Source organism: Anarrhichthys ocellatus, unplaced genomic scaffold, assembly GCF_004355925.1.
Source record: "Anarrhichthys ocellatus isolate YVR2014 unplaced genomic scaffold, GSC_Weel_1.0 scaffold12, whole genome shotgun sequence".
NCBI lineage: Eukaryota > Metazoa > Chordata > Actinopteri > Perciformes > Anarhichadidae > Anarrhichthys > Anarrhichthys ocellatus.
The window spans coordinates 3,547,144-3,567,014 of record NW_022280042.1 but is presented as its reverse complement, the minus strand read 5'-3'; the positions used below and the strand labels follow the sequence as shown (position 1 = coordinate 3,567,014).

At 41.7% G+C, this 19,871-nt stretch overlaps 1 protein-coding gene across 2 annotated transcripts in view; it reads right to left on the bottom strand.

Annotated features, from left to right (window-relative positions):
• LOC116385934 (interleukin-1 receptor accessory protein-like 1) overlaps positions 1–19,871 on the bottom strand; it is a 199,005-nt gene that overhangs the window by 176,649 nt on the left and 2,485 nt on the right. For both annotated transcript variants that reach the window (XM_031851711.1, XM_031851712.1), the window contains exon 2: positions 8,572–8,665. In XM_031851711.1, coding sequence (XP_031707571.1) covers positions 8,572–8,653 — 82 coding nt within the window. In that variant the 5' untranslated portion in view covers positions 8,654–8,665. The remainder of the gene's footprint in view (positions 1–8,571; positions 8,666–19,871) is intronic.

The window sequence follows — 19,871 nt, the reverse complement described above, 5'->3', positions numbered from 1 at the left end:
AAATCGCAATTCGTGCGCTTTTTTTCTGAATGGCGACACTGAAGGCAGGAAAAGGCCACAAACTTCCCATCCAGTGACATTATCCGTCATCTGAATTTTGTCCACTCTAGTCCTAACAAGCAAATAATTGGTTTACGGGGTCATTTGGGGGGATAGAAAATGACTCTTCTACAGTGGTGTTCATGTGAAATAGCACACACAATTCACACCCGGTAACATCTGTGTCTGGATACATTATCTGGAAAATAATGTCTGATCATGTGGCCATTTACCTTGTATTTTCAAACATGGTGCGTCTGAGGTCAAGGGGAGCAATGCAGGAAAGTCTAGAGGGACTGCTATGACATGCAACGTGAGGGTCATGTGACAGACAGAGACAGTCGGAAGAACCCATGGGCTTCTTTCAGCTTTTAGGCTTGCTACCTCGACTGACTTAACTATACTGTAAGAAGTTAATCAGAGGCCAAAGCTTGCTAGCAGTAGGGCGATCTCAGCTAGCCCTATTGGTCACATGACCCTTGTCTGAGAGGCTGTTACTTGCTTTTTGACTGGCAGTTTCATATACTAGGTATTAGGTGAACTCTTCACATGCTTTTTCAGAAGGTGTTCCCTGTTCAAATAAGATATCCAGACCCATTACACATTAGTACCAAATATAAATGTTGTCTTTGACCAGTCTAAGTCTGTTGGTTTTTATAAAAGCTTCAGTCTTCTTCCACAAGCCCTTTCATGATGGAAAGAAGGCATGTGAACTGTGTATGTTTGTGGATGAACATACTCATACTTACTATAATCCACATCCCTGCTCAGTATCGTATAATCCCTGCACTAGAAATCTCCTCTCCATTGATTTACTTTCATCCCATCGCCTCACCAAATTACAAACCCTCCTTCTCTATATGTTTATTGATGTGTGTGTTGTCATGGAAAGAACACACCACATAGTAACTATAACGGGCGGAAATAAGATGAAAATCTCGTCTTTTTTCCCAAGCCGTCAATCAAGAGAAATGATTCCTGAGTATAGCTATAAGTCCTTGGTTATACAATGCATTATGTTGAACACAGATGGCTAAACAGCTAATTTATGCTCTTTATAACAGAGGAAAAAATACATTTAAAGTGTGATATAAAAGTAGATCTGTGCTTTGTGTAATTCTGCATCCAGCAATGGTTCACAGACATGCTTTTTATGCTTTAGGCTGGTTATGAATCAGGTCAGAATCACGGAACTATGAATTGAAAATCAGCATGTGAAGCATAAAACGAAGTTGGACAATGACAAGAGACAGTGTTGCCATGCAAATCAATGAACTCCCCTCAGAAATCAAACTTAACTGAGTTGCATCAGTCCAAAACAAAGTTAGCGCTGCAATCAATAGAAAACGAATGTACTCCGAGAGTCTCAACACTGGAAATAAAAATAATCGAATGTCTCGGAGATTGCCGAGGCTGGAAATAGTGGAAATCAAATTTCCAGTTGGTCTGATTTTTGAATACTCGTCTTTTCTAACAGGAGGAGGGTCAGCTCAAGATAGACCTTTTATCAGGGAAGGATATGAGCTATCTTTTTGTCCAATCTTCCTCCAGTCAACAGATGCAGGTGTGTAATTTATAGGCCAAGCGTCTCCAGCATACATATTAGGAGGGGTAGTATTTTCAAATTAGATCTGCAAACAGCTGCAGCAAAAAGGTGTTCTTACATGAATGAAACAGGTGAGGTTATTGGTAAAACAGGCTCTTAGCTTAAACCAGTTAAAATCTAATGATGATGACGATAACGTTTATGGGACTAGGAATTAGTGTATTGCTTTAATTATTCAGGGAGACATCTATCTGACTCCCCAGTGATCCCGTCTGGCGTCCAGGAGAAAGTCGCCAATCGATGGCAGCAATAAATATCATGTTCTATGCACAGGAGGTGCAACATAAAGACAGGCGAGGTCACAGAGAGACCAGCAGGGACAGCAGGGCCATTTAAAGTGAGGGACCGTTTTAATTTGAGAGAGGAGCTAAAAAGAGCAAACTGCCATCTCGATTGTGACAAAAGAAATGACGTACATGAGCATAACTACGTAAGAAGTGTGCTAAGATTGCTAGATATACAGACGGATGCATAGAGGCGAAGAGTGACGCAGAATGAGGGGGAGTACCCACATGGATTAATCATGCAGTGCAGCCCCAGGTTAAAATGTGTGGTATTTTTGGGTACAGTCCCATCGACGCCTCCAGGCCATTTGCATAGTACTGAGAGACGACTGCTTCATTTCCCCCCGTCGCTCAGCTTGGTGAGAGGCAAGCATGCAGTGGGAATTAAAATAATTTCTGGGACCATTACTGTTTCTGTCCAAATTGCCCTAACCTCATTTCAAATATTACTTTTTTACTTTTCATTTACACTGTTCGTCTTTCTTTTTTTTTTTTCTTTTGAGAGTTTTACTCCCCCTAAAGTCCTCTTCCTTAAACCTGAGAGCCAGATTTTCTTAAATTAAGCAGTGGCCGGCCTTCTCCATGTTTAAATCCTCTTTCCGACTAAAGCTCATTATCATCCACACATATAATCTCTCAAATTGGTACCAAACGCCCCAGCTGTTAAAGTGGGCTGTATAATTTGCAAAGGGAGCCTGAAATGAACATATCTTTCAGAGAGAAATATTAAACTGTAGATAATGCAGCGTATTGTATTCAACGTTGAATGAGGTTCCAAAACTGTGAACATATAGAGGAAAACACATGAAGGTGGGAAGAAAACTGAAGGGATCCACTCAAATCATTTGTATACATGTCACATCTTGACCCTTTAGTTTTCAGCTCAGAGGATAACACGGTTCCATTTTATAGCCTTTAAAAACCTTTGGCCAAAGGATTAGACATTCAGTCTGTTAAAAAACAGAAGCAAATGTAAAAGTACAACATTATGTGTTTGGTTGCATCCCTGTCTTAAGAAGACGTTTTGTTCTAATGGTGACTTCTCAAACAGAGAGCATTAAAAACAAATGATGGAAAAGAAAAACATCTAAAACAATTCATTTTTGGACATTTTAGGATGCTACAAAATCAATACAAATGCTATATAGAACATGCTACCCTACACTCAAATAAGTTTGGGGACTGCTTGACGTCTGCTTGATTGGCATGTGTCTGACCCCATTAGCTCCACCCACACTCACACCTCATTTCCCAAATCTAGATTTCAGCAAACCCAAATCCAATCAGCCCATAGACTTGGTACGCCTATGGGGGACATTTTTCTGAAGCTGACGCCTTAAACCCAAATAAATAAAAATAGCTGTAATCGGATACGTCTTGGATCCACACACAGAAGTACTGACAGCCCACTTGAGATTTAAACACCTCAACCTACAGCTACACATCGCATCTTCACTGAGCTGCGGCCCTTCACATCCTTTCCCTGGCGTTTTTCTCAATTGCCGTGGTGTTGTAACATTATTACAGGTCAGGAAACAGGCCACGGAGAGACTATCCCGCTCATAAATCAGGTGATTGGTCGTCATCCATCTAACACGGAGGACTGTGGCACGTGTCCCCAACCTGGAACACATATCCATAGTAACCCCCGATGTCCAGAGGCATATATCTGGCACACTTGTTGAGTTGCTTCCCTCTCTCTCTCTCTCCTTCCCCCTCTCTCTCTATCAGAGCAGCGGGAGGGAAAACAACTCCATGTGGCAAGCCATTTCATTTCTAATATCATGTGTGTGATCAATCTCCCCTGCAATGAACGGGCGGTGCAGTGGAGGCAATCATTCACCGTTTGTGGCAGGTATGCGGTATTGACCGAGGGAAGATGAACCGCAGGCCTCTCAATACGTGTGTGTGTGTGTGTGTGACAGAGAGAGAGAGGGAGGGAGAGGAGAGCTTGGATTTCAGCTTCCAGTTTTCAATACCTGCTTAGGTTTCTTGGATTTGTTTCGGAAACATTTTTTGAACATCATTTCGTGCCGTTACATCACAAGCAGTAACTACTGACAACCTCAAGTGGTGTGTAGTCCATCTGATCTGATTGCATTTAGAATTAAAAATTATTTGACATTCAGTCGTCTTCCTTAGTGCCCCTTCCCTCCCTCAAAGTTCTTGCTGATAACTCCCTGCCATATTTAACGTCCTTAAATATCAATTATATAGTCAAATGGCTTGCCATAATTGAATTTGTGCAGTGCACTGACGTCCCCTGTTACGAATCACTGTCTTGTCCAATTAAGAGACGCCTTTTTATTGGCCAAATTGCGAGTAGCCCCATTACTGTGGGGGGAAGATTCCATCCTTTAACTGACATATTAATGCTGACATCCTCCCAGCCTTGTGCGTTGCTATGGGTGTGACGACTGTAAATTGAACCGACTGTCATGATGTCCTTGATTCTTCCTCCTACAAGAGCGAAAAGTCTGGGAAGAGGGGGAAAAATATATGTTGTGGACGTACTGTAGCGGCAGTAGATAAATACACAGGGACAGACGGATGATGAGCGGCTGCTCTCTAATGGGAACCAAGGTCTTGTTGCAGTGGCGGGTTTTATTTACAGCTCCTCTTCATCAGAGTGACACGCCGGGCCCTCGGACCATCCTTAATAGAAACTAGAAGCAGAGACGGGATGCTGGTTTCTATTTCCGAATGGGAACGCATGCTATTTACATGTGCATGGATAACAGAATGATACATGTACTGGGAGTGAGTGTTATGGGCAATGCATTGCTGGAACTACTGGGAGACTGTGGAAAGGTAAGCGTCATTTGTCTGGGGACTCATCAATGTCTGGAGAAGAAATGGGGACTAATGAGTGCACAACAGAGGGGGGGAGAGAGGCTAAATCTGTCTCAATCAATGTCAAGGAATATGATTGTGAATCCACAACTGTCATCAGTGTTCACATGGGGAACCCGAGTTAACAGTTTGGTTAAGGGCTGACTTTTAGGGAATGTTAAATAGAAAGGTTTCCAGCACTGCAGCAAGAAACCTTTAAATGCTGAGGCAGACAATTGGTGGAACAAAAAGCTGAAAAGTGGTTTGTATTTAAAAAAACATAAAAAAGAAACAACAAGCGATTGCTCAGAATAAACTGAGCTATTGTCCCTGCAGTGTCCACAGGGGTGGACGCTGTCCCTGGTTTGCCTCATTAGAAATCAACCATGAACAATAAAAACTCTTGACAGCCCATTTTAGAGTGGTTTCATAACTGCCGTGTTGATCTGGGACACAAAACACAATATTTCAGTTTTTCTTACAAATCAGATGAACGGTAAAATACATCAGGCGTGGACTCAGAGGAAATTCACTGAACATAATTGACGTTTTGGCCAAACCAAAGAAAGCTCAAATGTTGGCCTTGTGGTTCCTGTGACGAAAAGCCAACAGACGTGCTGCAAAAACGCTAGTTAGCAGTAAATCTCTTGGGAAAAGAGGGAATCCTGATGCCTGGGAAGTACAGGAAGCTGCAAGGAGTATGTGAATACCAAAGATAACGGGCATGGCAGAGTTCACGGCGTAATGCAGATGAATAGTGATGCCCATGGAATGAATAGGGAAACTACTACAGTGTTCAGGAAATGCTCTGTTTAATGGTTTGTGCAATACGTGTGCATGCCCTTTTTATTCGATTCTGTATTCAGGTCCTCTAAAAGTCCTCCTCAGTACCCTCCGAAGCTCTTTCTCACTCTGATTGTATCCGTGTTCAGAGGTGAGAAAAAGAATAAATACATATTTATTACTTCAGAGTGCCAAAAGTGAGACCTTACATGAACTCTCAAGTTCTATTTCATATCAAATTAAACGCAGCTGTGTAGTGCACAGAAAGATGATTCGGCTCTTTTAGTGTAGTAAGTAACCAAACACACATCGATCGTATAGTATGGCACAAGTGGCCAACAAGGGAGCTGATTCTGTGTTTAAGGCAATAACAGCAACTGAGAACATCTTTAAATAACCAAGAGTAGCAAGTGCAACAGAAATAGAACAACAAAGCTAGTCTTTGTCCATGGATTACTCAAATCCAGAAAGAGATGCAGTATAACTCACTTTTGATTGTTCAGATTGAACAAACAGATTTCCTTCTCACTCGTTTTGCTAACCAGCTAGTTCTTACCCAGTGCATTCATACAACTATACGGACACTGGCCTTGTAAAACAAAAATACATACAGTGCCATTACAACATTGTACAACAGAAGACAATCCCTTAGAAACAGGGGGAGCAAAGAGATTATGTCTTCATCCATTTGTCCGAATGTGATCATAAACACGGACAATAAACCAAAATGCAATGCAGCCACAAGATGTTCTATGCACGATGCATGTCTTCAATACAAAATATCTGCTGGAATGACTCGTACGTCGTGGATTCAACATCACTGACTGATAGTATACAACAACGTAAGAGCATTCAAGAGTGAGGTTTGTACTTCAACATCTGACTTTGTTGTGCTGTTTTAAGCAGAAATATACATAATTATTCTGTTCGCCCAACCATTCAGGCCATATCAGCATTCTCACAAAGAGGAGCCACAGCAGAGGACAAATGGATACGTTCTCCTACTTATGCATGCTGAGGATTAGTATGGCAGATATGCATTGTATGTTTTTGCACTGTTCCACCCCGACTACAAATGCAGACAAAGCATTACTCAAAGACGTGTGTTTTGAATTTAATCATCTACAGATAATAGCAGTGCACATGCAGCACTGTGCAGGGGTTTCTGGAGTTGATGTGTGTGTGTGTGTGTTTGTGAGCCCAGTTAGAGGGAAAGCAAGTGCGATCGTGGATTCATTGTTCCTGAGGGAGTCAATCAAGCCATTTAGTTTCCTTTAATGGGCCGACACTTCCAGGTTTGATTGTCTACACTGAATTTCTTTTAACAAAGGTACGAATGAAAAACTATACATATTTACAATGTCTGGAGCAGCTCATTTTGTCTTGTTATAAATCAAATTAGTGATTTGTTTGATCCCCACACTATCCTGAGGAAACTGTGGATAAAAAAGCAAAAAGCTTTTTGGTTTAAATGGAATCACTGTGACAGTATTTTGCTCCAATAGGGGAAATAAACATTTAAAATAAAACCTGTACAGCTGCATGACCCAACCAAAGCTTAAATTGTGAAACATTGTTAGATCCTGCATAAAGAGGCCTTTCACAGTGGACATCACATATACAGTAAGTAGTCCCAGTTGATCAAAGGAAGCTATACTGCAAGAGATGTTTTAAGTGAGACTACGAGCTTGATGTTATCAAATATGACTAAATGAAATTGAACAGTTTTATCTCATTAACAAAGGAACCCTAAACCCTCAAAAACGGTTCTTTAAAAATATACCTGATACGACACCAGGATATTCACCTTCTCGCCCCCGCTGTTTCTTTCCATTCCATAAAAATGAAAGCAATGCAATTTCAAAGTGGCTTTCATTGCCCAGAATCCTGTTTATAATGGTGCTCTGACTCACAACCAGCGTGGCTTCTAATACAGCCATACAAGCTGAAAGAGAAGGAACAAAGGATGGAGGTCTAGCACGGATGGGGTGTTCATTTATCAGCGGACACGTTTCAAATCCTTGCCCCAGGCAATGGCTCGTGAAGCATCCAATGAGATAGCCCGTAGGGACTTCTGCTGGAAACGCAGCAAACCCTTTGATAAGCCTTTGGCCATTCCTGCACCTGTGTCTAATATGCATGGTAGAAACCCAGACGCAAGCAGCCTCTGGATAGAAGCCCCCCCCCACACACAAAAATGAATAAATAGAAATACTGCAAAAGATGTCCCATGTTAGCCAATGCTGATTGTCCCCTTTCCCCCTCATAGAAAGTAATGACGAGAGTCTCGGGCTATTAGTGCCAAGACAATGTAAATGCTTGGATATAACTCTAAAGGCCACAGCTGCATCCTTCGAGGCACAGTGCCTCGTGGATCCAAAAAGCAAAAGCTATTGGTTTGCTTCCTCTCTGCAATACTACTGAACTGAGTTGCGTTCATTGCATCCACTGGCTATGTTTGGTTGTCAAAGAGAATGGAAACACATATTTAAAGAAAACAAAGCTAACACCAGAGTGTTATTAACTCCAGTCTGCACTGTTACAAATCTGATTCAAGCTGCAGATAATGAAGACGGAACATATGAATCGTTCACACAAACAGACGATCCGAGTAGTTCATGTGATCTCTCACTATGTATCAAGAAGTATGTTGCAAACCCTTCAAGGATGAACAAGCCTGTGTTCTTATTTTCTTCTACAAAAAATAAGAAAACCACATTATACCATGCGGTGAAATATGCCACCGTCATTCTCAGAACTTCAGATTGATTGGAGTGTTTGTGGACTTCAAAATAAAGCTGTCAAAAGACAAGGCCATGTGATCCCCATGTTGTTGACCGATTTGTGCTTTCAGACAAAAAGAAAAGCATTAAAGTCTTAACAGGGCCAAAGATTCAAACATGTTTCAATGAAAGGGACACCGGAAGTAAAATAGAAATGATTTGGAATTTGTTTTTTCAGGACCTTACATCATTAGAACAAAAAGGAAGGAAGATACAATAGCAGCGGTAAAAAGACAGGACTTACCTGAGCCTCTCTTCGACACCACTTTCAGGCAATGGACCACAACGGCATGAAGCAGGATCAGAAGAGGAATGGGAGCTTTCATTTTTTACCAGTCCTACAAGGAAACAAAAGCTGGATTTATTATTCTGTACCGACTGTGAATACACTAATAATCCATCCAAAACATCAAAAAAAAGAAGAGATAATGATTTTGGCAGGAGATGCTCGATCAAAGCTCAAAAATAAAAAAAGAAATTACAAAAACTGCAAGTGAGCCAATAATTACAGAACTTTTACAAGACCTAAGGTCAGCTGGAGAAAATCCAACCCGCCTATGTGCAATTTCTGTTCCCCATAGTGTTTGTCTGCCTCTGCTATATTTATACCAGTGGCTCTTAAGGGAGCTACTGTATAATCAGGGGGAGGCTGCTGGTGATACAAATGTCAAGATGTATCTCTATCAAGACCAACCTGGCTTTGCAGCTTTGTCATCTATACACAAACACTAATCCCACTTTTCTCCAAACCAATCACGTCCCCACTTCGATCATATCTCTGTGAACATGCAGCGCTTCATACACTCAAGTTTAATCTTGGTCTCATTGAATCTAATATAAAATAGGACTAGCATTAAGTTCATTTAAGTTTTAGTCACAATTTAGCCAGATTTTACTCATTAGTAAAACGCTGATTAGACCCTCCGTGTAACTATAGAATTATTTTTGTTTGGTTACTGGTTCATCTCCTTGCTACAGGCAAAAGTGCAATCTCTGCTGCGGCTCAACAAGATGTCCATGTATGCTACAAGGGCGCTTCCATTGGCATTTCAGTCACGACAAAGATGCTTCACATAGATTCCACAAAGCTGCATCAGAAAGCCTTTGAGGGGAACCCCTGAAAAGCCACAATAACCCTTGAGAGACTCACAGTGGCATTCAAAACTGGCCAGTGGCCAAAGATGGCGACATTGCCGCGTTCACCTCGTCAAAGGGGCCCATTGTCGTCAGCCCAAGCTTTCTGCAACCAATGCCACCTCAGAAAAGCTAAATGCCACCACACAAAAATCTTATCTTTTTAATTACTTTTCCATGTTGGGCGCCAGTCTGCAACATGAGCACAAAAGCTGTGGTTCTTTGGTTTCAACACAGTGGAAACGACTGAATCCCCAGTTCTGCTCAGTATTCCTCCAGCTCACAGTGACATCCTGGACTGGTAGACATTGAAGCAAGCACTTACTATCCCTGAAGAGGTTAACAACATGCTCTTGCGATGCAGCCAATTCATTTTTTTGTTGATACCAACTATACTGATGAGTAAATACACTAAGTCATGTTCTGTTGGGTACACTGATCATACATTATGCCTACACGTGTGCAGAGAGCAAGACTTGTGGATTATGGGATTAAATATACATGATAACATGACACAGTGCTTTGTGTTAAGCTCGTGTGCAGCCGTTGAGGGGAAAATGGCTCCGGAAGTAAGTTTCAGAAAGCCGTTTCAGAGGACACTGATCTCAGTTCAAGTTGTCCCAAAAAGGTTAGTTGATTTTTGAAATGAAGCTCTAGCGTAAGTTCAGACAGGTAGATGTATGGCTTTATATTGTTGCCGCTCAGGGCAATCACAACTCAATCACAAATCTCCTCGTCGAGTTCAAGCGCCAAAGAATTTCTGTGTAACTCATGAACGCATCATGTGTCATAATAAATGTTAACTAATCATTCACTTGTCTCTCCTGATTGAAATACAAGTATGTTATATAAAGTGAAGCACTATCGGCAAATAAAATGCTCAATTGCAGCTGCTCAGTGATGGTCAAAGAAAACAATAGATGGAAAAAAAGAGTGTCAAATGGCTGCGTACCGTACATTGTGGCATATTAAATAAATGGTTATGCGAAAGGAAAAGTGTCATACAACATCATCTATACTAAGTAAACAGTAGAGACTATTTTCAGCAAAATTTGCTTCTTCAAATGTCTTGTTTTGTTTTCCCAACAGTCCACAACCCAAAGAGATTCCGTTTACGACCACAAAAGACAAAGAAAAGCAGCAAATCCTCACGATGGATATGCTGGAACAAGGGGATGTTCCGTATTTCTTCTTGAAATTACTTTAATTTAATCGTCTGTCAAACAACTCATTGTTTCAGCTCCAGAACAACAATATTTAATGCCAGATGTGCAGCACGTGGAGCAGAGAAAGGTGAGATGAGTGGCATTTGTGACATTCACCCTCAGCGGAGTCTCTCTCACGTCCGCCGTACACACGAGTGCCGTGCAGGTCCTCGGAGGAAAGGGCTCTGTTGGATCTAAAAGGTGTGCAGCTTATCTGGCAGCGACACACGTATTGATGCGAACAAATACATGATTGCCCGCCACATGTCCATACGGTTGTTATTTGCGTTGTTGTTATTGAGATGCCCCTCAGGGCTCCACTTAACGCTTACTCTATGCATCCATGATGGCTGCTTACAGTCTAGCGCCTGTGATGTCATGCACTTCCGCCAACTCAACTGAAAGCCGCTTCTTTCGGCTCTCAGTGAGGCCCCGATGACGCATATTACCCTTTGTTGATACGCTTCTCCTGGTTGCTGTGTGTACGTGCCTACACTAGAGGCTGAAGAGCTGCTGCAGTTCCAGCAGTTCACAATTTAACTACTGATTATACTGATGACTTGAGTCTCTTAATCAACTGGGAGTCGGCTCGCAAGAAAAGAAGGGGAAAATAGTCTGATTGTTCAAGATGGAGGTGCATAAAGCTTGTGGCCGGCAGGAATGTTTGAATAAACATTACAGTGATTTAATTGGGCTCCTTTACAGCTAGATTTCTGCAATGCTTCATCAAATACACTAAATATCATTAAGATTGACGATGTGCTTTATCTTTCATTCCAACTGCAACTCCATTCCATTGCAACTGGAGTGTATTTAAGGAGATGGCCACCTGTTTGAAGAATTGAGCTACTTAAATGCTTATCAAGGTCAACCACTCAATATGTTATCAGTAATCATGAAAAGGGTGTCAATGTATTATTGTCGCTATCGTCTTACTTCTTGGCACATGGTTATTAGCCAGTGAGAAGTGAAAGATTCAGTGCAGCTGTCTAACTGTCAGAGATATGATCGGGAACACAATGGAGCAGGAAAAGAGTTATCCCCCTTCAACAAATGTCCAAAAAATAAAATGTGAAATCAGAAAAAAAGACCTTCCTCAACAATGCCACAATGAAAGCTTATCCTGTCAAGCATCTCAACGTGTGCCATCCTTTAAAGAAAAGCTCATCCAGAAGGTGCTGTCACCTGCCCCTCATTCTTTGATTGTTTTTCCCCTCAAGCATCCACTCTCTCTCCTCCCTGACAGCGTTTCCTCCTCAGCGGATTCATCCAAAATTCAATTACTTTCGAGGAGGGTTCAGCAAGAGAAATGGGGCACTCTCTCAACACTCCCGGGGCTCGGAGTTGGCCCCGAGGAATGCATCTCCCTCTCGCATTCGCACACAAACAATTCCAGCGATCGACGACCGAGGCTTTAGCGCTTTACCGCAGCTCGCCAGGTGGATATTCAGATGATGATTTATGCGGATCTCTCATTTCAAGTCTATCTTGCTCCATCACACATCTTCTCCAAAGGCCCTCGTGCTCAATTCAAAACCACTACTCATATCTGACGTTTCTGGATGAGTGTTGGTATCTTTGTGGAATGCGACCAATATCAGATACCAACAGGAACTGACAGCAAGCGGCGATGACGGATATACGCGTTTGTGCCTACACTTCTCACGCTTGTTTGGTAAACATGTCAGTTGTGTGCCTTGGAATGTGAATGGAATCGAGAGGGTCAAACTTTTGACATTCTGCTTCTTGTTCCAGTGTTGATTCTCGTTGTCCTGCATGCAAACCCTGGCTGAGTGTCTCAATTATGAAATGCTGTCTTATTGTCTTGGCAACAGTGACCCGTACTGTCCATTGTATCGTGTGAGGAAAATGGAATTTATTAATTTATAAGTGCGTGAAATCTTTTTTTATTTATTTGTTTTAAAGGAGATGTCAGAAGAGCAGTTTTCTATTAAGATCCCAGCATCCCTGGCTGCTACTCTATGTTTTACTAATTCTGATCTGAGCTCTTAAATATTCTGGCTCACATGCCTTGAATCACACTCAGATTGGAACAAAAATAAATAAATTAGAATTGCGAACACTGTAGTTGCAGGATGAGTTTACACCCTCTCTGTCTCTGTCATTACCCCCCACTCCCACCCCCACCCCCACCTGCCTCTCCCCATGTCACCTCTCTGCCCCTTCCGTCCTACCACCAGTCAGGATATTGATATGTATTCTGCTTGGTGAGTTATTAACATTTATATTTGTGAGGAACACTTTTATAGCCCTTACACCCTTGGCTGATGCACACACACACCCACACGAGTCTGTGCTCTCCTCACTGAATTATTCCATTTTGGATTATCTAATAACCCGGCAGCCACGAGCCTCCATGTTCTTGACATGCACGCATGAGAGACAGAGAGAGGAGAGGTCACTTCTCGAGCACAATCGGCATACATGTTCCACACCGTAAATGTCCTTGAATTAAATGTTTCTTCCGCGTGAGTGTAAAAATATGCACTAAGTCCACGTCCTCCCTGACAACAGTGAGAATAAAAACAGCACAAAGCATCAAGAGCACAATCAACAGATGAAAAAGGAAGAACCAAAAGAGACACACTGTGTGCAGCAGCGGCATGCATGTATATTTCTTTCAGTGGCTAATTTGTCTCTGTGTGGTGAGGATGAAACAGAAGACATATCGTTTTAAAAATCGTTCATACTTGACCACAGGCCCAGACGTTGCTTTAAACTATGATGATGGTAGTAGTTGACTATCCAGCAACAACATGTTGCCACAGCTCTCTATATTTCTACGGTGATGCAAAAACCATTACTTATCAGGGCTATTAACAGGATTAGCTTGGATTATATAGTCATGTAAATGTTGAAATATATCATGGTCTAAATATGGTTTAAAAGCCTATCATTGTAGGAATATAATTATGATGGAGAAACACCAAATACCGTGAATGTAACATATTTTGGGGCTAAATAAATAAAATCTGACAAACTCTTAATTCACTAGATCTACTTTGGGAATGTTGAGCTCAAGAAATAAACAGCCAGCTTTTAGCTTGTCATGTGACTGTTAGTAAGTGATGTAGAAGTGACAGAAACTTGAAATATGGCAGATACAGTAATATAATGCACAACTGATATTTCTTAATTTTGGTCTTGGGAGCTGTTAGCCACCGGTCAGCTTGGAAAAATTCACTTTAAAAGACTTCTATGGACACACACATGCACATCCAAATTGTCTTTGCAGTCACATCAAATACTTAGTCCCATTACCTGAGCGGCCTGCTAACTAGATTCTATACCCTGTCTGGCTGTCAGCGAAATAAGGATGACATTAAATGAACGGAGCTCTCTCTTTGGATATTCCAGGCCAGGGCTAAGAAGACCAAGATAGAGCCTGCTGGAATCACTGAGAGGGAGAGAGGATGAATGAGGGCTGGAAAAGGGAGAAGAATAGAGCGAGAGGAGAGGGCAACCCTGAGAGGCAGTATCATGGGGTGGTGCCAAGCAGCAGAGGAGCAAATAGCTGGGGATTAATCTGGTAACTGTAGGGTCTTGTGCAAACTATCCTGATTTTGACATCAGAGTGATTAACATCTGAATTTTACCATCTTAACAGTCTTTTTTTTTTTTTCAAAACACAGACAATTATTAGGGCTGTCAAAGAGTTGTTTGTTCACTCACGGCTGTCTAAAAATCAACTCTGATGTATATGGATTTATAGCAACATAGCACCATGAGGATTCACATGCAGCTAAATTAATACTGACGATTCTGCTGAATCGCACATCATTTGTCACTCTTTGATATCAGCCTCAAAACACTTTTTCTCGTAAACCTGTTACAGGCAATCAATTTCAACCACATATAGGACAGTGGTGAGGTTTTGTCAGATTGTGTTGAACACAACTGCGGCTCTTTATACTATCAAAACAGCCACTGCACACTGGAGGTAAAAAGACATCTCTGGCTCATCAAACTTGCACTTATTCTTGCAGCAGCGATGTGACAAGATCTGCGTCGACTCCACTCACTCGGGGCACTCGTAGAGTCTCAAAGTTATTTTTGTAACAAATGCCAGCAAGTTAGTTAAACTCAAGCGCATATGCACCCCCCTCCCCCCCCTCCCAGGCACGATCTGTACTGCAGGTGTCAATCAAACTGTGGAACCACGGTCAGAGTTAAAGGTCTGGAAGAGGATTCACTTGGAGAGGAAGCGTGCTACAGTAGTTGGTGAATGGCACGTATGCTGCAGGGTTATCTGAAGTCTAACATTAGCTCCATCTAACTGGAGCAGCAGGAGGTGTATTTCAGAGAAACATGCCCAATGCGAAATAAAAATGAAAATTCATCATGCACAGAGACTTCCAATGGCAGCCAAGAGATATTCACAGGCTGAAGCGTTCCTCTCTTTATCTCTCGCTCACACACAACCTTGAACATACATTTTTACTCAACACCTAAATTTAAATCTGTGACACTGAGACTGATCTGCTGCTGAACCGACGAGTCTCTAGCCAACTCTACAGTATGCTAATGCTATTCATTGGAGAGCATCAAAGTCGGAGCTCTTCAAGGAGCTCTGACTTTAACAAAGTAAAAGAACACTGCATAGTTTTACAGGAGGAAAAGATTCGGTTGGATATGGGTTTTTTTGGGTGGGCTCTAAAGAAAGCAGGATGGTTGAGATCCTCTGGTACTACAGAGCATCTTTTTTATAGTTAACACAAAAACATAATAAAAGGTCCAATACAATTTCTAACACAAATGTTGTTAAATTGCAAAAATGTAGAAAGGGGAGGCCTAAAAAATGAGTTTGTGTAGTTTGCCACATCACTTGAGTTGAATACATTGTATTGTCTAAGCAGCAGAACCATGGGCTGATTTAAGAGGGAATGAAAGAGGATTGTCAGATTATTAACACAACATAATAAACGCCGACCCTACAGCAACTATAACCATTAAGGCTGCGAAACATTCATCTTGATGATTTTATTAATCAAATCAAATACGAGGAAGAATCAATTTGAGCCAAAAAAGGAGCAAATCCAGCCAACGGCAACAAATAAAAGAAAAGTCTTTGAAGGAAGAAGCAAAGTCTTTCTTCTGACAGACAATGTGCTTGAAATGGTACAGTTAATTTATCTGACTCTGTTTGTTGAGGTTGTACTGCAGCTTTCATCATCGATGAATGCACAAAGCTAAGAGTAATGATGGATGTGCCGCATTTGGCATTCGAGTTATTTGATCATGTAGTGAAATTTAAACCAAACAAAGCATACCTTCCTCACAGGACAGAAAGCATAACTGATTAAATGTTATGTATATTCAAGGGTTCATAACTACATTACAAACACACAAAGATGTCGATGTGAAAATCTAATCGTCTTCACAGCACCTTTCCTATGAAAATGTCCCTTGCATGTCCGAACCAAACAGCCCTGCAAGCAAAACTGAACGTAAGTGCTAAGGTGAGCAGACATGCTGTAGTTACCACTGAGAGCTTAACGGCGCAATGCAAATAAGCTTCCACATAATAACAGACAACCCGCATCTCCATGCTAGGCAGCCGAGATTCAATATCGGAGGACAAGGAGTGCTGCGTCCCCAGGCCCTTCTTGTAAAGTGGCCCATAAATCAAGAACCCTGTTGAGAGCCGGTCTCTGTGGGTCCGGTCCAGCAAGGGGGAGACAGGCTGTGGCTCTGGCTGGGAAAAAGGCACACCAGTAACCCCCTCAGTTGTAATGCAAAGGCAGCTTGAAATTATTACCATCATTAGCCAAACTGGGGATTGGATTATTACTGGAATTGCTGTGTTTGAATTTATATAGATGATGCTGTGGCTCAGGGTGCTGTAGCTGAACTGGGTCAAACTGCATACATTTATTAATGGAGGTTCTAAAATTCAGCGCTCAATTAATACAGTGAGGAGGGCTAGAAAAGGGGGGCAATCAAAGAAAAGGAGTCAGTTTAGGAAGCCATGGAGGATACGATTATTTATCAACACTAAATAGTTAACTCTATAGTGAGGAGGAAGATGGATGCTTATGAATGATCTTTTTGTGTCAAATGCCATGGGGACATCCCAAGTCTCATAATTGCGTCCTAGTCCCTCCCACCAGGGATGCATGGAGAGACGCAAGGAAACCGTACGAGGAGAGAGGAAACAAGGAAATATGTTTTAAGAGAAATGCGACGTCCATTCCTCTGTAGCGTCACGTGAAGCGACGTCTGTTTCTGATGCGTCTGTATGTTTTGAAAATCTGATTGTGAAGTCTTTATTCAATAACCCAGCATATGATTATGGTTTCTCTTGAACACTGGAATTAATTTATTCGCCTCAATGTTTCGGGGGAAATTAAAATGATATAACTCATCAAACCCCACACTCAGGAATGATCAGCCTCACGTGACTGAATGAAATGATGATAAATGATGTAAAAGGTGTTTTGTCTCTCCTACACTCTGGCTTTAATTGTATCTGTAATACAAGTTATTTAGGAAAAAACAGATTAAGAAAAGAAAATGATTTCTATTAAATGAAGAAAGTTGTTTGTGGTCCTTTATTTGTTCAGACAATGTTTTAAGCAGGTGGTGAACCAGAAAACAAATGTAAAACTTGAGTTTAATCTGTGATCTGTCTTTTCAGCACACTCAAATGCAATGGTGTGAAGTAAATGGACAGTAATGGACACAGCCTCTGTATGAATTTCTTCTGATCAAAAGACCCATTTTGTACTAGAGGCAGGTTTAGGTTAGCTGTAAATACTATAGCTTCCACTAAAGTAGATGCTGTGGATAATAGTATGAGCATTTTTCTTTTGAATGCATAAAAGCCTTTGCTGAGAACACAGCACCCTAAATGGGCTCTCCTGAATCGTCTGAATGCCTCACCAGCAGCCACTTAGAACACCGGTCACAATGTGCATAAATACAGGTAGTTGTGATAGTGCATTATCTTGCACAGTCTCCTTCTCCCCCCCCACCCACCCACCTTGTCAATTGGCATTTTGCACGACTTTTTATCTCCACACCGATGTATGGAATGTCAAAACAAAGCCTTCATGAAAGAGTAAGCACAGATCCGGTGAAGAGAGGATGGGAAATGGGAGGAAAAATTGCTCATTTTGCTTCCCCTGGCATGCAATTTCCATCCTCCGTCCACATCTCTCTAAAAGCCATCTAAAACGCATCAACTCCATCTTTCTAGGCTGCATGGGCCTCTGAGGATCACCTGCAGACATGGCACGATGACAGTGGGTCTGAGAAGAAAGGATGAAAATCATAATTCCGCCCTCTTGCTTATAGCAATGGGCTTCCCATTCTACTGCTGATTAAAAAGGAGGAAAAACGCATTCATTCTAAACGCCACCTGCCCCTAGCAAAGAGAAATACGGGATATTGAGGTAATTGCTCATGCCATAGATGGCCATTTCATCGGAGGAAGTGCAACATGAGTGTTTCGTCGCCTCTTTCTTCATTTTAGCGGTGCTACAATTGACCGGCACAACATTTATGCTGCGGGGCGAGCTGCGCTGTGGCTGACCCAGAGTCCTTTTATTTTCTGCTGTAACAAATGGGAATATAAAGAGCTTTTAAATTGCATTTGACTCTGGTCAACTTTATGCTTTGATCCCCCCCCTGAAGACACACACATATACACAGAATAGCTTGCATATTGTTTGTTGTTTTCAAGAGCAATGTACAGAGACAGTTGGAAGTGGAACCATTACCGTGCTTTTATTGTGGTATTAAGTGTTTGGATATGAATGCCATTACATGAAGAATGTAAATAAAGCTAGCACCGCGGCCTACATGAAGGCATTCAGATCACGGTCTCAAAAATAAGACCGTTCTTTTGATACCTCTCCACTGAATAACAGCATGGAAGGGCACACAGAGAGCTGGAGGGCCACAAAGTGAATGGGAGGCCCATTTTGAAGGCCATTTCTTTCTCCATACAGCCTCGTCGCCCATCAGCAAGCGATCATTGTTGCTATGTTTCCTGAAAGGGACACAAGGGTTTCGTTTCCTGTTTCTGCAGAAAACAGATCAGAGGACAAAGCTAACTTCTGTTGAACTCTCGATCTGGCCTGACAGAACCTACATTGTGGTGACATAATTCTAAAAAATGACATTTTAAGGACTGCTGTGTACTAGAAAGGGGGAAACCTTGCTGAGGTCCACCAGAGAGATATTTACAAACTTCGTGGTATCCAATTCTTCCAAAAAATGGAGATCAGAATATATTGTATTGGTGTAATTTAGGGATATCGCCCACCTCTTGGAAAATTAAATAAATGGATGCAAATTAATATAATACTTCGCTGGTGACAGTGGGAACTATTCAAACATGAGGGGGAAAAAAGAATATTGCTGCTCCTGTTTGAACAGTTCACAAGCCAAAAAGGCCACAAGCCACTGCTTTAAAGAAAGGCTGCTTCCTATAATCTGGCACTCCAGTGTTGCTGAGTTAAAACAATGAATGGAAAGTTGTACCTAGAAATGCTAATGCCTTAAAAAATGCAAGGATTGAAATGTTGGTATTCGCCCTCTGCAGTCATGATTCTTCTTTTATGAGCGAGGCGACATTCCCAGACATATTGTAATCTACCCGATCTACACACTTGTCAATTCATGACATGATGGCTGCAACAAAAATAAATAGCTTTGAATCGGATCGATGCCCGATGATTGCGATGGAAAATGGAACAAGGCTTGGGGACAAAGGAATCTCATCTTCACGGGAATTGGATTTTTAAAAGATTTAACTGAGAGCATGTCTGTTACGCATGTCGTCCACAGCTTTCACAACAGTCAATATGTCTGGACAGCAGGGCCGAGAAAGAATGGAGGGCGCTCACGCTGAAGTATGATATTTGCACACATGCATATGGTCACACATGCTGGATCGCCTCTCGGTATTTCCATTTCCCCTTGAGTCTTATTAATTAATTTAATTGCCGTGATTGAGGTGGCCCCTCTCCACTTCCACATCAACGTTCTTCCTTACAAATCCTCATCAATTGCTCCAATCACTCCTCACACAGAGCCAATATTGCACAGCCAGACAACCCTTATTTCCCACTATATTAATGAACTCTTTCATTTGAAAGCATTTGACTGCCCGCCCCTTGATTGCAAAGTCAAGGCCAATAGGCATTGGTGACAGCTCCATGAAAATGAAAAGTATCAA